General features: G+C 42.9%; 1 protein-coding gene across 1 annotated transcript in view; it reads left to right on the top strand.

The window, feature by feature from the left end:
- The window catches only part of LOC138751704 (trichohyalin-like), an 86,337-nt gene extending 84,640 nt beyond the window's left edge, over positions 1-1,697 (top strand). The window contains exon 62 of the mRNA XM_069914389.1: positions 1,076-1,697. Within this exon, the coding sequence (XP_069770490.1) occupies positions 1,076-1,697 (622 nt within the window). The remainder of the gene's footprint in view (positions 1-1,075) is intronic.
- Positions 1,698-24,045: the final 22,348 nt, after the last annotated feature.

Here is a 24,045-nt window from a genome sequence, read left to right as displayed (position 1 = left end):
GACACGCAGGTCCGAGGAGGATGCAACACGCAGGCTTCAGATTGATGAGACACGCAGGTCCGAGGAGGATGCAACACGCAGGCTTCAGATTGACGAGACATTCACTGATTTTAATCAGGACTACATTTCAAATTCATTGCATCCCCATAAGTGATGGAATATTTAAATAAAGCTAATATCATTGACCATGATCAGAATTCGACTAGGTTTTAGAATTCCCACTGGTCATTTAATGCTCCTTATGAAAAGATATCTGGCATTCTGCTCTGTTTATATGTCAGTCAAGACTCACAGCGAAGTATTGTATTTCATATGGCAGGGAAGGAGACAAGGGAGTGGTGAGACCACACTTGGAGTAGTGCGTGCAGTTCTGGTCAACTCAGATATGGAAAAGATGCCACAAAGCTGTAAAAACAGACAGACGCTGGAGAAACTCAGCAGGACAAATGATGCCTTTCTGTAGCAAAGGTGAAAATACATCACCAACAATTTGGGCTTGAGCCCTTCATCGTCAACAGAATCCTGTAAAAGGTGTACAAATGATTCATAAGGATGTTACTTGTGCTAAAGAATTTATCTAAATAAGCTGGGGCTTTTTTCCCTGGGCCACAGGATGCTGAGGTCTGACCTTATGGAGGAGGTATACATCATGAAGGGCATAGGTAAGGGAAATGTAAAGGTAGAGGGTGTGGATACTGGATTCGCAGTGGGCACGATGAAATAACCACACAAGGCGTTTCTTCAGTGAATCAAACAGATTTACTGTTCAGAACGCACGCAAACTTTTAAAAGCCTGAATCATGTGCCCGACGTGTGTTTAGGTCATCACACACTGACATCACGTGGAAGTTGTAGTGCTGCCATAGCGCTACTACATGGGCTTAGATTTAAGTTGAAAGTGGAAACTGTGAGACAACTTTTTCAAACAGAGGGTGGTGGGTACATGGAACATGCTTCTGGAGGAAGTTATGAGGTGGGTACAGTTAAAATGTACAAAAGACATAAGGCAGCACAACAAATGTAGTGGTTAGTTCAATGCTACTATAGCACTGGAGGGGCATGCCTCCCCTCCTAGGTTGGACCATACTGCCTGGGCCGGGACCGAGGCCGCCGCTGCTTTCCCTGTGCCCGGACCGGGGCCGCCGCCTCCTTCTTTCTGCCCAGACCGGGGCCTCTGCCTGCCTCACTCGACCGAGGCCGGGGCCACCGCATCCCCTTCGCTCTTGCCCGGATCGGGGCTGCCGCCGCCTACTCTCTACCCAGACCGAGGCCGGGGCCGCCACTGCTTTCCCTATGCCCGGACCGGGGCCACCGCCTCCTTCTTTCTGCCCGGACCGGGGCCTCCGCCTGCCTCACTCGACCGAGGCCGGAGCCGCCGCCTCCCCTTCGCTCTTGCCCAGATTGGGGCCGCCGCCTGCCTCATTCGACTGAGGCAGGGGCCGCCGCCCCCCTTCGCTCTTGCCCGGATTGGGGCCGCCGCCACCTACCCTCTGCCCGGACTGGGGCCAGGGCACCTGCTGCTTTCCCTGTGCCCAGACCGGGGCCGCCGCCTCCTTCTTTCTATTGCTCTCTGTCCAATCACTGCAAGCTGTTGTTGTTGTTGTCGGGATGATGGTCAGAAGACTTCCAATCTCTTTTCAGTGCCAACCGTTCAGTCCAAGATTCCGCCCTGCTCCAGCTCCCTCAACAGCCCCTAAGGCTAGAGCTGGATGAGGTCCTCACCCGGGAAGAGACATATAAGGCAATTGAACAACTGAAAAGTGGCAAAGCAGCAGGTATGGATGGAATCCCCCCAGAGGTCTGGAAGGCTGGCAGCAAAACTCTGCATGCCAAACTGCATGAGTTTTTCAAGCTTTTCTAGGACCAAGGAAAACTGCCTCAGGACCTTCGTGATGCCATCGTCATCGCCCTGTACAAAAACAAAGGCGAGAAATCAGACTGCTCAAACTACAGGGGAATCACGCTGCTCTCCATTGCAGGCAAAATCTTCACTAGGATTCTCCTAAATAGAATAATACCTAGTGTCGCCGAGAATGTTCTCCCAGAATCACAGTGCGGCTTTCGCGCAAACAGAGGAACTACTGACATGGTCTTTGCCCTCAGACAGCTCCAAGAAAAGTGCAGAGAACAAAACAAAGGACTCTACATCACCTTTGTTGACCTCACCAAAGCCTTCGACACTGTGAGCAGGAAAGGGCTTTGGCAAATACTAGAGTGCCTTGGATGCCCCCCAAAGTTCCTCAACATGGTTATCCAACTGCACAAAAACCAACAAGGTTGGGTGAGATACAGCAATGAGCTCTCTGAACCCTTCTCCATTGACAATGGCGTGAAGCAAGGTTGCGTTCTCGCACCAACCCTCTTTTCAATCTTCTTCAGCATGATGCTGAACCAAGCCATGAAAGACCTCAACAATGCAGACGCTGTTTACATCTGGTACCGCACGGATGGCAGTCTCTTCAATCTGAGGCGCCTGCAAGCTCACACCAAGACACAAGAACAACTTGTCCGTGAACTACTCCTTGCAGACGATGCCGCTTTAGTTGCCCATTCAGAGCCAGCTCTTCAGTGCTTGACGTCCTGTTTTGCGGAAACTGCCAAAATGTTTGGCCTGGAAGTCAGCCTGAAGAAAACTGAGGTCCTCCATCAGCCAGCTCCCCACCATGACTACCAGCCCCCCCCACATCTCCATCGGGCACACAAAACTCAAAACGGTCAACGAATCCACGCTGTTGAAGATCCAACTGTGCTGGGTAGGTCACGTCTCCAGAATGGAGGACCATCGCCTTCCCAAGATCGTGTTCTAGGGTGAGCTCTCCACTGGCCACCGTGACAGAGGTGCACCAAAGAAGAGGTACAAGGACTGCCTAAAGAAATCTTTTGGTGCCTGCCACATTGACCACCGCCAGTGGGCTGATATCGCCTCAAACCATGCATCTTGGCACCTCACAGTTCGGCGGGCAGCAACCTCCTTTGAAGAAGACCGCAGAGCCCACCTCACTGACAAAAGACAAAGGAGGAAAAACCCAATACCCAACCCCAACCAACAAATTTTCCCCTGCAACCGCTGCAACCGTGTCTGCCTGTCCCGCAATGGACTTGTCAGCCACAAACGAGCCTGCAGCTGACGTGGACATTTACCCCTCCATAAATCTTTGTCCGCGAAGCCAAGCCAAAGAAAGAAGAAGACTATAGCACTAGCAACCAGGGTTCAAATCCATTGCTATCTGCAAGGAGTTTGTATGTTCTTCGCATGAATGCATGGGGTTTCTCCAGGTGCTTCATTGTTCCATGGGCTGTGACTTTGAGCTATGATGACATTTCAAATTACTCCCTCTTCTGCACAAGTTTGATAATGAAATTAGGGAAATCTCCTCTTCCAAGTACATTAGAGTGTAAACAACTTCAAACTGAAAATATATTTAATGCTCCGAATTTACGGAGTGGAAAAAAAGGTGGCCCAACCTTCTTTCACAGGTGGTTATAAATGATTTCCCCCCCCCATCCCGCACTATTTCAATCTCTTCACTTTCCTTTAACTCTGACTTTAATGTAAACTAAAGGATATTAAGTGACCATTTTAGAGTAAAATAATTGCTTGGATTGATGCTAAGAGCAATGCATCTTGCTTGGGATTCAGCTTACTCCTTTCCATACCCAAGATGGTAGTGGAATGTGTGGTATCCCGAGCTCCACAACACTTGTCTTTCAGGAGTTAGGAAATCATGCTCCTCATCATATTGTTGGAACATCATTTTAAGTGCTTCCAAAGCAGCCTTATTGGAAAAAAAGATCAAACTCATGTTCTATCAGCATTGAACCCAAAGAGTGGCTGTTGACTTTTCAGCTCACTTTACAAACAAGTTTCAGGCAGTGAGTGGAGAAGATGCTAGATACACTTACAAACTGATGAAGGCTAATAAGTAAAAATCTCTTTCTCACAGAGTGGGAAATGTTTCATTCAAATTCCCCAAGGGTGGAGCTGAGTTGTGAAATATTGGCACATCGAAAAGTATTGCTATCTGTTGAATGAGGGATTTGAAATGTCAGGATAGGAATAGACTTGATTGAAGAGTTAAGTTATTATTTATGTTATGATTGAGTCTGTTAATGGAAGAAACACTAGGATTTGGTAGGATGATGGTTATAAATCAATGGATTGATGACGTGAAGACGAGTTCAATTTCTAACAAGGTGAATAACTCTATAGTTGGCACAACATTGTGGGGTGTAGGGGGGAAATCAGGAGAATACAAACTAGTCTTCATCAAGGGGTCAGTGGTGGAAATGGTGAAGGACATCAAATTACTGGGTGCTAACATCTCAAAGTATCTGTCCTAAGGCATCCATGTTGATACAATCATGAAGAATGCTTACCAGCGGCTACAATTTATAAAGAGTTTGAGGAGATTTGGTAAGACTCTTGCAAATTTCTACAGTTGTACCGAGGAGAGCATTCTGACTGAATACATCATTGCCGATGCACAGGACAGGAAAAGGATAGAGAGAGTTGTGAACTTTGCCAGCGCCATCATGGGCATCAGTCTTCACCATATCGAGGTCTAAGAGGCCGTCGGTATCTTAAGAAAGCAGCCCCCATCCTCAAGGACCCTCACCACCCAGGTGCTGCTCTCTTCACACTGCTACCAACAGGAAAGAGGCCCAGGAGTCTGAAGACAAACATTCAGAGGCAATAAAACAGTTTCTTTCCCTCTGCCATCAGATTTCTGAATGGACAATGACCCACAGAACTACCTCACTTTTTCTTTTTTTTTGCATTGATTTATTTATTTTTGAATTTAAAGAGCTTTAATATTGCAAGTATAATGAATATTTGCACCTGTAATTAATATTTGTACTGCAATTCTTCTGCAAAATGACTAATTTCGTTACACATTCATGACAATAAATTCTGATTCTGAAATTCTGATTGTGCAATGTTCTATGTTCATTGGAATAAGAGCCAACACAAGATTTCATGAAATGTTCTTCATTTACCTCGATGAGAACAGTTGTGGCATTCAGGGAAGTCCATGCTCTTCAGGACAAAACAGTCTTCCTGAATGGTGGCTGTCAAACACTCTAAACATCCATTCCCTCTGCTATCTTCAGCTGTGGTTGAAACATATATCCAATGCATCTGCTCACCAGACTTCACTCCAGTGAGGACATCTATATGAGGCAGTTTCTTAAAAAGCAGTCTCTATCCTCAAAGAGCTCCACCACCGAGGCCATGCCCTCTTCACTCTGTTACCATCGGGAAGGAGGTACAGGAGCCTAAAGGCGAACACTCAGCAGCACAAGGACAGCTTCTTTCCTGCTGCCATGAGATTCCTGAATATCAGTGAACCAAAGACACTACCATACTTTTGTGGACCATTATTTTTATTTTTGTTAATGGTAATGTTGTAAGCTGGGTATAATACGAATGTTTGCTCCATGATGCTTCTGCAAAACACTGAATTTCATGAGACTTGCTCGTGACAATAAATTTTGCTTCTGGTTTTGATTAGTCCAATGGTATTACAGCACCAGCGACCTGGGTTCGAATCAGGTACTGTCTGTCAGGAGTATGTCTGATTTCTCTGCGTCTGTGCGGCTTTCCTCTGGGTGCTCCAGTTTCCTCCCATTCCTCAAAAACCTAAAGGTTGTAGGTTAATTGGTGTATTTGGGCCCGTGGGCCAGAAGGCCTGTAACCATGCTGAGTGCCTACATTAAATTAAAATTAAACCCCATGACATCTGCCACCCAGAATAAAAAGATCTTGGAGCACATTGGAGGCTCACTTCATGTGGGTACCTTGCATCATAGGGTTAGAGAATCATTGAGGTATCCATGGTAACCGGTTTCCAAATAAAGGTGGTATATTTGGCCTATTTCCTCTAAACTATCCATGTACATCTTCTAAATGTTGTAATTATACCCACCTCTACAGCTTCCTCTGGAAGCTCATTCCAAAAATTCACCATCTTCCTTGGAAAAAAAACTTACTCCTCTGGCCCCTTTTAAACTTTGTCTGAGACTCGCCTCAGTTGGGAAAAAGATTATGAGTATTCATCTTGTCTATGCACTTTATGATCTTTTATACGGTACCTTATTAAATGCCTTCCACAAATCCAGACACTATGTCTCACGGTTTCCTTTATTCACCATTTATTGCATCCTCAAAAATTCCCAATAAAATTGTCAAACTCAATTTCCCTTACATAAAACCATTTTGACCTTGCTTGATTACATTCTGATTTTTCAAATGAATTCCTATTTTATTGAATAATGGGCCCCAACATTTTTTTTCAATAAAAGAAGACATCAGTTTAACTGCCCTATTGTTTTCACTTTCTGTCACCCACACTTGTTGCAGGGAAACAATACTTTTGTGTTTTTCTAGTCTACTGAATCCTTTCAAGAATCTGGGGAATTTTGGAAGAACCAAAGGATTCTCCAGTTCTCCAGCCACTTCCTTTAAGACTCCACAATGCAGGTTATCAGATCCAAAGTATGTCAGCCTTCAGACCCATTCATTTGGCTTCAAACCTTTCCCTTCTGATACAGCTGGTTTTGATTTCCATCCCTCCCAGCCTGCAAATGTTCAATTACTGGGGTGCTTTTATTGTCTTCCATTGATTCAAAACATCTTCAAAGCCTCTCCATTTTTTTTCTTTTTTTCCCCATTATTAATTGGCCGGTCTTATCCTCTAAGGGACTGTTTTGTTGCATTCTAACTTTACATGGAAGGTAAGATTGTCAATGTTATGTTTCTTGTTGTTATACTCTTATAATATCTCCCCCTGTATTATTTATTTGCTGGTTTCTCAATGATCATGCCTGTTTTGTGCTTTTTCTTTCAGTTTGGTATCATTCCCAATTTTCTTCGTCAGGCGTATGGAGGGATCATTCAATTCAGCATCTCCATTTCTAAACGAAATCGATAGTTATGAGAGTTATGAAATATTCCCTTCAATGCCTGCCACTGCCAATCTACCATCTCACCATTTAATTTAACTTGATAGCCCTTATTAGCGAATTCTGCCTTCATGCCTTTGTAACAGTTAAACTAGGAGCAGAAATAGACTATTCAGCCCATCAATCAATCATGAGCTAATATCGTTTCCCGCTCCGCTCCTCTGCATGGCCTTCTCCCCATATCCTTTGATGCTCTAGTTAATCAAGAACCTATCAATCTCTCCCTTAAATGCACCCAATGACTTGGCCTCCACATCAGCCTGTGGCCATAAATTCCACAGATCTACCACCATCTGATTAAAGAAATTCCTCTACATCACTGCTCTATGAGAATGACCTTCAATCCTGAAGTTGACCATGACTCTCCCACCATGGGAGACAACCTTTCTTTGTCCACACCTTTCAACATCTGAAATGTTTCAATGAGATCCTCACTCATTCTCCTGAATTTCAATGAGTAGATACCAAGAGCTGTCAAACATTCCTCATACAAGAAGTCTTTCATTGCTGGAATCATCCTTGTGAACCTCATCTGAACCCTCTCTAACATCAGCACATCCTTTTTTAAATGAAGAGCCTAAAACTGCTCACAATTCTCCGAGTGAGGTCTCACCAGTGCCTTATAAGCTTCAACATCACTTTGCTGCATTGTTACAGAACTCTGTGTTGTGTATTGGCCTATGTGTTGTGTGATTTTATGTTAAAAAGTGACAGTTTGCTTTAGAGAGCCAAGGGGAAGGTGGACTGCTGAGAGAGTCGGAGACGGACTGGGTATGTGCAGAAAATGATCTAAAATGTCTGGACTTGGACAATAAACCACCACTAGGTGGTGCTGTGGAGTGGAAGAAGGCCCAGAGCATGAGTCATGGTATGGAGGACAGTTTAGAATGTTGGGATTTCAAGAAGGATGAACATTCCGAAGGCAGCCAGAGGATCCAGACCAAGCCAATGGTTCCTCTCTCTGCAAGCAACACAAGACAACTTTGAATTTTGTGCTCTCTCTCTCTCAAAGATCTTTTGGCTTTAGTTTACCAAACAAACTGAATTTTGTTTATGATCTTGCTTCAGTTGAGATCTAAGTTTTGTGAGTCTTATGAGTTTTGTGTTTGTTTTGTGTCTAAGTTTTTCTGTGGGCTGGTTAGATTTTAATGACATATGTTATAATTAGGCTGGGGAATTTATTAGTTTTACACTGTTATAGAAATTTGCATAGTCACCAGTGGGCATTGTTATAAAAGGAGGGGTTTTTGAAATAAAGTTTGAAGGTGAATTTTTTTGTTAATAAAGTAATTGTTCAACTTTACCCCTGTGTGATCTGCCTTCTTTGTGGTTGCTGGTTTGATCTTGTAACATAATTTGGGGAAATCGTCTGGGATCAAACCAATTTGGAAGCTTTAGGGGTGATTAACTTGTGCTTAGTTATCAATCGTCTGAATTTGACTCAACCTTCAGCTTGGAATTAAAAATAAACGGTGAGTGTATAAATCACTAGCAGAAAAACAAGCAACTATGAATATTGACCAGTTCATCGCGAACCCTTCAGTGGTTAATTTAAAAATGGCTAAAATGTCAGGACTGATGGTTATAGTTGGCAAGTTAAAACTTCTTACAGTAAGAAATGGGATGAAAAAAAAGGGAATTGCCCGAAAGATTGTTAAGTACTTTGTAGGAAAGGGGTATTTGAAGAAGCTGCATTAGAACAGTTTCCAAAGGAGAAAACTTCAGAGGAAGTCAAGTTGGCTTTGAGAAAACTAGAGTTAGAGGAAAAAAAGAGAGGTAGAAAGGAAAGCTGAACAGGAAACAGTAAGGCAGGCAGAAATGGAGGAAAGGGTAGTCGCAAGGGAGGAGAGAGCAGCCCCAAAGGGAGGAGTGAGAGAAAGAGTGGAAACATGAGCTAGAACTAGCTAAATTGAGGCAGACCCCAACCCAAGGAGAGAGAGAAGCCCAAAATCCATGTGCTGGTCAGGAGGAGAGGTTTCTGGTCAGTAGAGAAGTGAGGTTAGTTCCTTCATTTGAGGAAGCTGAAATAGACCAGGATTTTCAGCATTTTGATAAAGTAGCTGTAAATTAAAAATGGGCACCAGACCAGTGGTCACTCCTGCTACAAAGTGTTCATAAAAGGAAAGTCCAACAGATGTACTCGTGTCTCACTGTACAACAAGCAGCTGATTACGAATTTGTAAAACAGGCTAAACTCTGATCTTATGAACTAGTTCCAGAGGCTTATAGAAAAAAGTTCAGGAGTTTAAAAAAAGCAGCACCCCAATCTTACCTGGATTTTGCTTTTTGGAAGGTTGTGTGTTTTGATCGGTGGTGTTCCGCAATGAAAGTAGAAAATAACTTTGATTTATAGAGGGAAATCATTCTGATTGAGGAGATTAAAAATTGTGTTCCTGACGATATTCAAGTATACTTGGCAGAGAAAAATATAAAAACTTGGCAAGAATTGGCTAAATTCGCGGAGGAATATGCTTTAACCGCAAGTCTAAGTGGATACCAGGGAAAACTGTTCAAAGGAATACTGCTGATAATCCAAGTAGAGTAGAAAGAAAATCTAGAAATGAGAGGAAGATAAATGGGTGAAGGAAAAATTTTCAAGTGTTATTTCCCACTATTGTAAGAAGCCAGGGCACATAATAACAAATTGTCCTGTACTGAAAAGGAAGAAAGAGAAAGGGCTGGTACCAACCGCCTGTGTTCAGAGTGAGAAAGTTAGGGATATTTTTAAACCATTCATGACTGAAGGTTTCATTTCGGTTAAAGAAAGATCCAATCAAGTGCCAGTTAAAATCCTGTGGGATACTGGAGCCGCCCAATCGCTTGTATTAAGCAACATTTTGAATTTTGGTGAGGAGACCGATACTGGAGATGTGAATTAATTAAAGGCATTGGTGGTGAAGCAGAGCCTATACCTTTGCATAGAATAGTGATGAAATCAGACTTAGTTAATGGCCTGGTTACAATGGGGATAAGATCAAGTCTGCCGGTGGATGGAGTTTCTCTTTTGTTAGGAAATTATTTAGCAGAGGGTAAAGTCATACCTGCAGTGAAACTCACAAGTAAACCATTGGTTAATGAGTCCAAAACGGATTTGGAAATCTACCCTGCGTGTGCCATTACTAGAGCCATGTTTAGAAAAAAGGTAGAGGAAGTCTGTGATGATCCTGTAGTGCAGGCAAACATTGAGGACAAACCTAAGGATCCAGCTTTGCTGCTGTCAAGAGAAGAATTAATAGCCAGACAAAAGCATGATCCTGATCTTGCTGAGATAAGAGATAAGATTCTGTCTAACCTGGAAATAGAAACTGTGCCAGTAGATTACTTTGTTCAAGATGGAATATTGATGAGAAAGTGGAGTCCACAAGTGATACCTGCCAGTGAAAACAGGGTGGTAGTAAGGCAAGTTGTAATTCCCAAAATTTATAGGAATGAAATATTAAAGTTGGCTCATAGTACACCTTTAGGAGGTCATCTTAGAGTGAAGAAGATGGTGGAAAAGATAAGGAAACAGTTTTATTGGCCAAAATTAAGAAAGGATGTGAACTTTTGTTAACTGGTTGGCAAGCCTAATCAAGGACCACCAGTGGCACCTTTACAACCCATCCCTGCTTTCAGGGAGTCCTTCTCAAAAGTAATAGTGAATTGTGTTGGCCTATTGCCAAAAAGCAAAGTGGGAAATGAATATTTATTAACACTCTTGTGCACAACTTCAAGGATTCCAGAGGCTATTCCCCTGAGAAACATTAAAGCAAAGACGATTGTGAAGGCTATGCTAAAATTTTTCACACTGTTTGGCCTACCAAGGGAAATTCAATCGGACCAAGGGAGTAATTTTATGTCTGGAATATTTTAACAGGTGGTGTATGAATTGAGAGCCCATCAAATTGTGTCATCTGCCTATCATCCTGAAAGTCAAGTGGCCTTGGAAAGGTTCCATTTAACTGTGAAAAATATGATGAAGGCTTTTTGCATGGAAAATAATAAGGATTGGGATGAAGGAATCCATTTGTTATTGTTTGCTGTTAGAGGGGCAACTCAGGAGTCTCTTGGCTTTAGTCCATTTGAGTTGGTGTTTGGTCATGAAGTCAGGGGTCCATTAATATTGTTGAAGGAACAGTGGATACATATTGATATACAATCAAATCTGTTGGATTATGTTTTCAAATTTAAAAGCAGATTACATCAGGCTTGTGAGATGGCAAGCAAAAATTTAAAAACTGCTCAGGGAAAAATGAAAATTCGGTATGATCAAAAAGCAAAAATTAGGGACATTAAACCTGGCAAAAAAGTATTGGTTTTGTTTCCAATGCAGTCAAACCCTTTGAGAGCTCAGTTTTCAGGACCATAGAAGGTGAAATCAAAAATTAACCAGGTCACCTATGTCATTGAGATGCCTGATCGTCGAAGAGGGACAATCTTGTCTGTCAGTGAACATGTTTAAACCTTACTTTGAGAAAATGACTGAGGAGGAGACTAGGATTCCAACCAAGGTGTTAGTTATAGAGGAGAGTAAGGAAGAGATAAGTTTCATGGAAGGTCATGGAGCACAGAAAGTGATAAACCCCAGATTGGAAAACTCCATAGTTTTGCAAAACTTAGACACCAAGTTAATGCATTTGACTAAATCAGAAAGTGAAGAAATGAAGACATTACTTATGAAATTTAAGGATATATTCCCAGATGTTCCAAGAAGAACTACTGTGGCTTGTCATGATGTGGAGGTCAGTGATGCTAAGCCTATTAAGCAGCATCCTTACTGAGTTAATCAGGAAAAGAGTAGATTGTTGGATCAAGAGGTGGATTATATGCTCAAAAATGACATAATCTGAAAATCAAGTTCAAATTGGAGTTCACCCCTGTGTGCCTAAGCCAGATGGCTCAATTAGGTTTTGTACAGATAATCAAAAGGTAAACATGCATTCCCTATTCCCAGAATAGATGATTGTATAGATAAGGTGGGGAAGGCTAAATTTCTTACAAAGATTGATCTCTTAAAAGGATACTGGTGTGTTCCTTTGACAGAGAAAGGCATGGAAATTTCTGCATTTGTTACACCTTTGGGATTGTATGAGTATAATGTTATGCCTTTCAGGATGAACAATCCACCTAGCACATTTCAGAGAATGATTAATGCAGTAATTCAGGGTTTAGAATACACAGGAACCTATATCGATGATTTAGTAATTAGTACAGATACATGGGAAGAACACATGCTTGAATTAGAGCAGCTATTTCAGAGACTGGTGGAAGTACACCTCAAAGTGAATTTTTTAAGAGCGAGTTTGGACATGCCACTGTAATTTATCTGGGTTATGTGGTAGGACAGGGACAGGTGGCACCGTTTGGAGCGAAAGTATTGGCTATCACTGTGTTCCCTATCCCTGGTAATAAGAAAGCTCTTTGGACATTTCTAGGTATGATTGGCTACTATCGTAGATTTTGTAAAAACTTTGCAGAAATTGCACTCCCATTTATAAAACTACTTGAAAAGAAAGAAAAATTTATCTGGTCAGATGTATGCCGGGAAGCGTTTCTGAAGATAAAGACCATTTTATGCCATCAGTCTGTACTTGCGTCCCTTAACTTTGAAAAGCCATTCTCTTTAGTCATGGACATCAGTGATGAAGTGGTTGGTGCTGTACTGTTACAGAAGAAGGATGGTGATGGATTAAACATCATATTTCGTACTTCTCAAAAAAGTTTAATGACCGTCAACAAAATTATTCAACCATTGAGAAAGAGTTATTTGTGCTTGTTTTAGCGTTGCAACATTTTGATGTGTATATTTGTACTGCTCAAAAACCATTAATAATATATACTGATCATAATCCATTAGTTTTTCTGTCTAAAATGAAAAATAAGAACAGACGGTTATTGAACTAGAGCTTAATGTTACAAGAGTATGATTTAATTATTACACACATAAAGGGGACAGATAATTTAATAGCAGATTGTTTGTCACAATGTTAATCTGGGTAGATATGAATCTAATCACATACTTATTGTAAAAAATGGAGTGATTATTTTATTTTATTTATGTAATACTTCCATTAATTGTTAAAAATTTGTTCTTGTGGACCAATTTTTTTTAGCAGGGGAGGTGTTACAGAGTTCTATGTTGTGTATTGGCCTATATGTTGTGTGGTTTTATCTTTAAAAAATGACAGTTTGCCTTAGAGAGTCAAGGTGAAGGTGGACTGCTGAGAGAGTGAGAGATGGACTGAGCATGTGCAGAAAATGATCTAAAAATTTCTGGATTTGGATGATAAACCACCACTGGGTGGTGCTGTGGAGTGGAAGGAGGCCCAAGCAGAGTCATGGTCTGGAGGACGGTTTAGAATGTTGGGATTTCAAAAAGGATGAACATTCCGAAGGCGGCCAGAAGGATCCGGACCAAGCCCGTTGTTCCTCTCTCTGCAAGCAACACAAGACAACTTCAAATTTTGCGCTCTCTCTCTCTCAAAGATCTTTTGGCTTCAGTTTTACCAAACAAACTGAATTTTGTTTATGATCTTTGCTTCAGTTGAGATCTAAGTTTTGTGAGTCTAATGAGTTTTGTGTTTGTTTTGTGTCTAAGTTTTTCTGTGGGCTGATTAGACTTTAATGACATATGTTATAATTAGGCTGGGGAATTTATTAGTTTTACACTTATAGAAATCTGCATAGTAACCAGTGGGCATTGTTATATAAGGGGGGGGTTTTTGAATTAAAGTTTGAAGGTGAATTTTTGTTAATAAAGTAATTGTTCATCTTTACCCCTATGTGATCTGCCTTCTTTGTGGTTGCTGGTTTGATCTTGTAACAGCATTTATATTGCTTTCCTCAACCTAAAAGTTTACCTTCATGGAACCTGCATGCAGACTCCCAGGTCCCTTTGCACCTGGGAATTTTCAATTTTCTCCCTATTTAGAAAAGAGTCTGTCCATTTATTTCTTCTCACTCAATGCATACCCACACCTTTTCGACATCGAATTGCATTTGCCACTTCTCTGCCATTCTCATAATCCATCTAATTCCTTCTGCGGCCTTTGTGTTTCCTTTATGCTACCTGCTCCTCCACCTGGAAACTTGGCCACAGAGCCATTCATTCCATGATTTAAATCATTGATATTCAACATAAAAAAGAAGTGACCCTGACCTCGACCTCTGTGAACTGGCAGCCAACCAGAATATTTTCCCAGTATTTCGACTCTCTACTTTCTGCCAGTCAGCCAGTGGTCTACCCACACTAGCACGTTTCCTGTTAAACAATAGTTGAGAGTGATTTAGGAGTATTGTCACCAAAATTACTGCAGAGGTTCATGGAACCTCACTCTGAAAATGAATGAAAGCATAATGGTGGACGGGCATAGGAATGAGATGAATGCACAGATGGAGAAAAGTATTATAATCTTTGAAAATTCTTCTTCAATGATACCAAGAGATTACTTACATCCATTTAAGAGGAGAGACTCAAGGGCAGCATCTCTGACTGATATGGAATACTGCTTGCAGAAGGGACAGTACAACTGATTTAAAGGCAAAGATTCTACATCTCAGCCAATGACATGTTAAATCCTGTCTCATCCTGGCAGGACAAAATTTAATCAGTGTTATAATTTGAACAATTTGAAGAGGATTCAAAAGTGGCATTTTAAGACTACCAGTTATTTTGTAGATTGATTTCTGGAAGTAGGCAACTGTTAATTCTTTGACTATACCCGCAAATGCAGAAAGAAAACAAACAATTGTTGGCATCAGGAATACGCTTGTGGCCACTGGAGTTGAAGCGGCCTGATGAAACTAATCCGAAAGTGCAACATGGGATGTGAAAGGGTGCCCGGCATGGTTAATTCCAAAATTAAGATTTTGGAACCCCATTCAGGGGTTGCCCTTGGCTGCCACCAAATGTTGCTGTTCAAACCTTGTGTAAATATTTGATCTTCAATGAAGTTTATTGTTGTTGACACTCTAATGCTCTCCTGGAATACATGTTGTGAGCATTACACAAAATGGATGTGGTTATATTTCTCTCATTTTATTTGAACAGACTTGCATATAGCAGAGGCAGGGCTGAATATTGTTCAGTCTGGTTATTGAAATAGTTGATTTGAAGCCAGGGGAATGAAAATGAAATACTCTTATTTATATAGCCACTTTATGTGTCCTTTGAAGACATCTTAAAATGAATAACATGACTCTGGGTACAGGGTATCTCACACCTTCTTGGTCCTGGGTGATGTACCATCAATTATTCACAAAAGGCTGAGTAGTGAAACAATCAGGCTTTTACTGGCTAAAGACTGGAACACTATCAAACAGCCATCCACCTCCTTGACTGATCGGAGCAAAAGGAAAGGGGGCAGCCTGGAAGATGCTATAGGTAGGATCAGTCTCAGGAGGCGCGTCCAGTCGATAACGGCCAAACATGGTGTAACAGTGTATATACATACGTTACAGATTAAATGTTGTCATACCCACACTCCTGTTCAGCTCCGAATCATGGGTCCTCTACCGGCATCACCTACGGCTCCTAGAACGCTTCCACCAGCGTTGTCTCCACTCCATCCTCAACATTCATTGGAGCGCTTTCATCCCTAACGTCGAAGTACTCGAGATGGCAGAGGTCGACAGCATCGAGTCCACGCTGCTGAAGATCCAGCTGCGCTGGGTGGGTCACGTCTCCAGAATGGAGGACCATCGCCTTCCCAAGATCGTGTTATATGGCGAGCTCTCCACTGGCCACCGTGACAGAGGAGCACCAAAGAAGAGGTACAAGGACTGCCTAAAGAAATCTCTTGGTGCCTGCCACATTGACCACTGCCAGTGGGCTGATCTCGCCTCAAACCGTGCATCTTGGCGCCTCACAGTTTGGCGGGCAGCAACCTCCTTTGAAGAAGACCGCAGAGCCCACCTCACTGACAAAAGGCAAAGGAGGAAAAACCCAACACCCAACCCCAACCCACCAATTTTCCCTCGCAACAGCTGCAACCATGTCTGCCTGTCCCGCATTGGACTTGTCAGCCACAAACGAGCCTGCAGCAGACGTGGACGTACCCCTCCATAAATCTTCATCCGCGAAGCCAAGCCAAAGAAAGAAAAAAAGATTAAATGTATGTTGGAGGAGGGGGGGGAATGCCATGATCAGGTTGAGGGGTTGGTCTGTTAATGGATTGCCAAGGGGAGGAACAGGTCGGCGTGTAAAGGAGTGTGGTGTTTGTACATTATTGGCAGCAATAGTAGCCTGGGGTAAGGGGTGGTCATCTGCAGGTTTGGGGGGCCCCTAAGGTCAAAGTGGGAGAGTGTGTCTGTGGAAAATCAGTGGTGGTCAGGAGGGGTTCCCAACAGTGCCAGGACTCGGATCATGACTGTATTCTTGCCCATCAGGGAAGGCAATGTAAGCATACTGGGGGTTGGCATGGAGGAAGCAGACCTTCTCAACAAGTGGGTCAGTCTTAGATTGACTAACATGCTTGTGGAGCAGGATAGGTCCTGGTGAGTTAAGCTAAGTGGGCAGTGAAGTCCGTGAAGTCTTCTGAGGGAAGGCAAGCACCTGTTCACGAGGCGTGCTGTTGGTGGCCATACATAAAAGTGACTGAAGGGAGTGAAGTGCCTCAGGGAGGACTCCTTGCCAATTGGACGAGGAGAACCTGTAACCTCAGTGCCAGGAGGATGGCCTTCCAGACCGTGGCATTTTCCTGTTAACTCTGGTATTGTACCTTATGGTTCTGCTTGTAAGTGATGGCCCTGGCCAACAGGTACTGTGCAGCTCATCGCTCATGAATGATGTATCCCGGTCGCTGTGGATAAAACTGGGGTACCCACCCAAAGAGCATGAAGATACTATGGAGAGCCTTGATGACAGTGGCTGTGGTAATGTCAGTGCATGAGGTGGTGAAGGGGAAGCAGGAATATTCATTAATAATAGTAAGGAAATAGACATTCCGGTTGGAGAAGGGGAGGGGACATTTGAAGTCAATGCTGAACGGGGTGGATAACCTTGATGAGACCTTGTCTGTAACCTTGATTTAACCTTATCTGGCCGGTAGAACTGAGGTTTGCATTCGGCACAGACTTGGCGATTTATAGTTATTGTCCAAACCTCCTCGACAGAGTAAGGTAGATTCCAAGATTGGACAAAATGAAAAAAATCTGGTAATTCCAGGATGATGGAGGTTATTGTGAAGAGTTTGTAGTTTGTCCATTTGAAGACTAGCACAGGTTCCATGGGAAAGGGCATCTGGGGGCTTGTTAAGTTTGCCAGGTCTGTACATGAGGATTTTATCATTTTTTTAATTTTTGCCCCATGGTTTATTATTAAACATGAATGTGACTGCTCGCTGGTCTGTGAGAAGTGTGAACCATTCCCCATCAAGCTAGTGCCCCCAATGGCATATTGCCTTCACAATAGCCTGGGCCTCCTTCTCGTAGGAGGAGTGGCAAATCTCAGGACCTTTGAGGCTACGTGAATAAAAGGCGATGGGCCTGCATGTCTGGTTGAGTGTGGCTGCCAGAGCAAAGTCAGACACATCACCCTCCATTTGGAATGGCGTTGACTCGTCTATGGGATGCATGGTTGCCTTGGTGATGTCATCTTTGACCTGTTTGAATGCATTTTGGGCTTATTTTGTCAAGGGAAATGTTGTGCCTTTACAGCTCTGCACATGATCCGGAGGGCCCACAAGAACTCAGCACTAAACTCACCAGGAGATGATTGCCAGGACATGCCTGGCATAGACCTCGTTAACCTTCTGGCGATATTGAATCTTGAGGATCTCCATCGCTGCCTGGTATGTGTTGGCATTACTGATCATGGGAAAAACCTAGGGCTCGACCCATGTGAGGAGTGGACTCAGCTGATTTGCGACTGTGGTAATGGCGCCCGTGGCTGCTGCCAAAAACGTTTTCAAAGCTTCATAGACACAGCTCAAAGGTGTTCTGGGCATCTGGCGACCAGGGGTCGGTGTCAAGTTTCTCTGGTTTTAGGTACTGTTCCATACTCCTTAGAAAATTTTAGCTATTAAAATTGATGTACCTTCAGTAATTCACAAAAGTCTGAGTAGTGAAACAATCAGGTTTTTAATAGCTAAAGACTGGAACAGTATCAAACAGCCTTGCACCTCCTTGACTGATCAGATCAAAAGGAAAGGGGCAGCCTGCAAGGGGCTATGGGTAGGATCAGTCTCAGAAGGTGTGTCCAGTAAATAGCAGCCAAACACAGTGTAACAGTGGTTTACCACACTGGGCTTGATCCTGCCCTTAGGTTCTATCAGCATGTTCTCTTTCTGATTGTGTGCGCATTGCCCTGGATGTTCTGGTTTCTACCCACATCTCAAAGATGTGCTTGTATGTTAGATGAGCACTGTAAATTGTCCCTTAAGAGAAGTCAGGACAAGGGTTGAGGTTTTTGATTGGGGAAAAGCTAGATTTGAGGAGATGCAAAAGGACTTGCAGGGTGTGCATTGGGACAATTTGTTTTATGGGCAGGATGTAGTAGAGAGATGGAAGTCTTTTAAAGATCAGATTTTGAGAGTGCAAAAGCTTTATGTTCCTGTTAGGTTAAAAGGAGGGGCAAAAGGTTTGAGAGAGCCGTGGTTTTCAAGGAATATTGGAAACTTGGTTCGAAGAAAAAGGGAGGCGTACATTAGATATAAGAAGCATGGAGTTAAGGAGATGTTTGAAAGATACATTGAATGTAAGAGGAATCTTAAGAGAGGAATTAGGAAAGCTAAAAGAAGGTACGAGGAAACTATGGCAAGCAGGGTGAAAACTAATCCAAAAGAGTTCTACAAATATGTTAATGGTAAAAGGAAAGCTAGAGACAAAATTGGTCCCTTAGAAAATCAGAGCGGAAAACTGTGTGTGGAGCCTAGAGAAATGGGGGAGATATTGAACAGTTTCTTTTCTTCGGTATTCACTAAGGAGAAGGATATTGGGAGATGTGAGATAAAAAAAGCAAATTGGGTAAATATGGGGAATATAGAGATTACAAAAGATGTAGTTTTAGGGCTTTTGAAGAATATAAAGGTGGATAAGTCTCCGGGACTAGACGGGATCTTCCCCAGGACATTGAGAGAAGTGAAGGAGGAAATAGCAGAGGCTCTGGCGGTAATTTTCCAAATGTCATTAGATATGGGGATAGTGCCGGAGGATTGGCGCATTGCGCATGTGGTTCCATTATTTAAAAAGGGTTCAAGGAGGAAGCCTGGCAACTATCGGCCTGTAAGTTTGACGTCTGTGGTAGGTAAATTAATGGAGAAAATTCTTAGAGATAGTACTTATAAACATCTGGATAGACAGGGTCTGATCAGGAGCACTCAACATGGATTTGTGGGAGGAAGGTCATGTTTGACCAATCTGATTGAATTTTTTGAAGAGGTGACTAAGAATGTGGATGAGGGTAGCGCAGTGGATGTTGTCTATATGGACTTCAGTAAGGCCTTCGATAAGGTACCACATGGAAGGTTAGTTAGGAAGGTGCAGTCTTTAGGTATAAATTTTGAGATAGTCAAATGGATTGAACATTGGCTGAAAGGGAGAGGCCAGAGAGTGGTAGTGGATAATTGTCTGTCAGGTTGGAGGGTGGTGACCAGTGGTGTGCCTCAAGGATCTGTATTGGGCCCATTGTTGTTCGTTATATACATTAATGATCTAGATGATGGGGTGGTGAATTGGATTAGTAAATATGCAGACGATACTAAGATAGGTGGAATAGTGGATAATGAAGAAGGTTTTCAAGGATTGCAGAGGGATTTGGGCTGCTTAGAAAAATGGGCTGAAAAATGGCAGATGGAATTTAATGCTGATAAGTGTGAGGTGCTTCATTTTGGTAAGAAGAATCAGAACAGGACATACGTGGTAAATGGGAGAGCATTGATGAATACAGAAGAGCAGAAAGATTTAGGAGTAACGGTACATCGTTCCCTGAAGGTAGAAACTCACGTGAATAGGGTGGTGAAGAAGGCTTTTAGTATGCTGGCCTTTATCAATCATTGCATGGTATATAGGAGTTGGGAGGTGATGTTGAGATTGTATAAGACGTTGGTGTGGCCTAATTTGGAGTTCTGTGTGCAGTTCTGGTCGCCTAATTATAGGAAGGATATAAACAGAGTGGAGAGAGTGCAGAGAAGGTTTACCAGAATGTTACCTGGGTTTAAGCATCTAGAGTATAGGGAGAGATTGGACAGATTAGGTAGGTCTTTATTCTTTGGAGCGTAGAAGTTTGAGAGGGGATTTGATAGAAGTATTTAAGATTATGAAAGGGATAGACAGAGTGGATGTGGATAGACTATTTCTGTTAAGAGGAGGAAAGATTAAAACAAGAGGACATGAGTTAAGAATTAAGGGGCAGAGGTTTAGAGGTAACATGAGGGGGAAATTCTTTACTCAGAGAGTGGTAGCCGTGTGGAATGAGCTTCCGGGAGAAATAGTGGCGGCGGAGTCAATTGTATTATTTAAGAAAAGGTTGGACAGGTATATGGATGAGAAGAAGATGGAGAGTTATGGGCATTGTGCAGGGAGGTGGGACTAGAGAGGGGTGTTTGGTTTGGTGCGGACTAGAAGGGCCTAATGGCCTGTTTCCGTGCTGAAATTGTTATATGTTGTATATGTATATTGGAAAAAGAACCAAGGAGGAGTTCCACAAATTCCAGTTCCCTGGACTAGAGTGTCTTGTTTTTACTATGGATGTCCAATCTCTATACACCTCCATCCCCCATACTGAAGGTCTCAAACCATTTCGTGTTTCGATCAACTACAGATCCAACCAGTTCTCCTCCACCACTACCCTCTTGGCTGGCTGAACTTGTTCTCACCACCAATAACATCTCAGATTACAGATTTCAGATTTATTGTCAGAGTACATACATGACATCACATACAACCCTGAGATTCTTTTTCCTGATGGTCGAGCAGAATTGCCACTTATTGGTAGTGACAAAAACAAAACTGTACATAATATACACATGCAAAACAAATAAACAAATGTGAACAGCTGACTGTGCAATACAGAAAGCAATCAAAAAAGCGCAAAAGCAAGTCCTTAAATGAGTCCCTGATTGAGTTTGTTGTTGAGGAGTCCGATGACAGAGGGGTTGCAACTGTTTCTGAACCTGGTGGTGCGAGCCTTGTGGCACCTATACCTCTTTCCTGATGGCAGCAGTGAGAACAGAGAATGTGCTGGATGGCATGAGTCCTTGATGATTGCTGTTGCCATTAGTGTGTTGGTTCAAGGAAAGATCCTCCGAGAACTTAAATTTGATCACCCTCCCTTATCTCTGTTTCTCCAATGATCACTGAATCATAAACCTTTGGTTTACCCTTCCTGAATTCAACAATCAGCTCCTTGGTTTTGGTGACATTGAGTGCAAAGTTATTGTTGGCGCAACATCCAGCCAAGTTTTCAATCTCCCTCCTGTATGCTGACTTGTCACCTTTCTTTATACAACCCACTACCGTGGTATCATCAGCGAATTTGGAGGCAGTGTTATTCTCGTACCGAGCCACACAGTCATAGGTGTAAAATGAGTAGAGCAGGGGGCTAAGAACGCAGCCCTGAGGTGCTCTGGTACTGGTGGAGATTATGGAGGAGATGTTCTTATCAATCCTCACTGATTGTAGTCTGGAGGTGAGGAAATCCATGATGATCCATTTATACAGTGGGGCATTGAGCCCCAGGTCTTGGAGTTTTCTGATCAGTTTTGAGGGGATGATAGTGTTAAATGCTGAAATGTCGTCGATAGAGACTATCCTGATGTATGCAGCTTTGCTGTCCAGGTGTTTGAGGGCTCTGTGTACAGTTCATGAGAAGGCATCCACCATAGATCTGTGGTTGTGACAGGTGAGTTAAAATGGATCCATGTCATAGCTCAGAGAGGAGCAGATCTGCTTCATCACCGGCCTTTCGAAACATCACTGTTGATGTGAGTGCCACTGGTCAATGGTCATTTCTTTCACTCCTTTGACTCATCGCACTTTGTCCAAGTCAAAGAGGTAGCTATGGGCACCTGCATAGGTCCCAGCATTTTTGTTGGCTTTGCAGTGCAATCCATGCTTAAGGCTCCTCAACTCTTCCTCTGCTACATCATCGACTACATTGGTGCTGCCTCCTGTACCCATGATGCGCTGATTTGTTTTGTCCATGTTGCTGGTAACTTTCACCCAGACTCAAGCTCACTTGGTCCATCTCTAGCCACACTCTCCCCTATCTTGAACTCTCTGTCTCAATTGTTGGGAGGCAAACCCTCAACAGATATTTTCTATAAACCTACCATCTCCCACAGATACCTTAACTACTCCTCTTTACACTTTGTTCCTTCTGAAGGTTCTATTCCTTTCTCTCAATTCTACTGCCTCATCTGCTCTCAGGATGACATCTTCCATTCCAGAACACCTGATATGTCCTCCTTCTTCAAAAAATGTGGCTTCTCAACTGCCATCAACTCAGCCCTTACTCTATCTCCTTAATTCCTGCATATCTGCCTGGCCCCCTTCTGCCCTGAGATAGAGCAAGGACAGGAATTCCATCCCTTCATCACCCCAACAGCCTTCACAGACAATATGATTCCACCATCAAACAGCTCTTCCCCTCTCCTCCCCTCTCAGCTTTCTGCAGAGGCCATTCTCTCTGGATCTCCCTCGTCCACTCATCCTTTACCATTGATCCCTTGGTACCTACCCCGTGACTACAAGACATGCTACATGTGTGTCTACACCTCCTCCCTCACCACCATTTTGATCCCCAAACAATCCTTAAGTGAAGTAACAATTTAGTTGTGAATCTTCAGAAGTCATCTATTGCAACCAATAGAGTTTTCCATACTCTATCAATGCCCCCAGTTGTGGCCTCCTCTATATCAGAAAGACTGGATATAGACTGGGAGATCATTTCATTGAGCACCTATTTATTCAGGTGGCTGCCAGCTTTGTTCTCATACCTCGATGAAGGGCTCAGGCCCAAAGCGTTGGCTATGTTTTCCTTCTGTTGATGTGACCTGCTGAGTTTCGATCTGTTGATCCACCGAGTAAAGATGCCTGTGCATGTATTTGTTTAACGTGTACTTGATGTTGCACTCCAAGAAGCACACGATACCTCACGTCAACTAACTAGTTCCAGTGTTGCAGCCGTCATCCACCTTCACAGCCGTTGGTTTCAAAGAAACTTGGTCGGCCTGTTCCAAAGTTGAGGTCTTGGTTGGATTGTTGTTTGTCAGGGACCTCACCCTCTACCTTACCCACAGGAGCATAGGTCCAGAAGGCATTGCTCTCGGGATCACAGGACTACACGTTTCTCCACCACGACAAGGTGACAATCCAGGAGATGGATTGTGTATTCCACTACAATTACCAAAGCAGAGATCAAGAGCTGGTAAATGGGATCATCAAATGGGATCATGTGTGCAGAATTTCCTGTTTAACTCAGGATAATTGGGTAACTGATGGACAACATGGACATAGTTTGCTCAAGGAGACACATGAGAGATTGCTGGGATCTGAAGATAAATACAATCTGCTGGAGGAACTCAGTGGGTTGAGCAGCATCAGTGGGAGAAAAATAATGGCCAATGTTTTGAGCCGAAACCCTTTGTCAAGGCTCAAGGACATTTTTCTCTGCTGTCTGTCTCCATGACTCTATAACTCTTAAGTTGCAGGTCTACAGGGGAAAGGCAAATGGGGCAGATAGGAATTCTCAGCTGGGAACCAATATGACCTGAATGACCTCCTTTGGTGTTGTAAACAATGGACCTGTAGCTTCTGCTGTGAGTCCCTTTGCCAGGTTCCAGTCTCCTGTCACTATAAAAGCCAACAAAAGGTAAAGCTTAAAGAATGTTGAAGCACCATCAATTCATATGTTCTGGTCTTGTTCTAGTCTCGAAAAATACTGGAGCGAGGTTTTCCATACTCTATCAAAAACTTTCAATATAGATTTAATACCAAACCTTTTGGCGGCCCTCTTTTGCCTCTCTTTTGATGAGGCGAGCGGTTTTACTTAATGAAAAGTAATGAAAACCCGCCTACTCATGGTCAGTGGTTGTGTGACATCATGTCCTGTTTAAATATGGAAAAGGTTTGTTATTCAATTAATAATTTAGAGATAAGATCCAG

The sequence above is a fragment of the Narcine bancroftii genome, chromosome 1, assembly GCF_036971445.1.
Source record: "Narcine bancroftii isolate sNarBan1 chromosome 1, sNarBan1.hap1, whole genome shotgun sequence".
Taxonomy (NCBI): Eukaryota; Metazoa; Chordata; class Chondrichthyes; order Torpediniformes; family Narcinidae; genus Narcine; species Narcine bancroftii.
The sequence above is the reverse complement of the archived record's forward strand: the minus strand, read 5'-3'. Positions and strand labels throughout refer to the sequence as shown.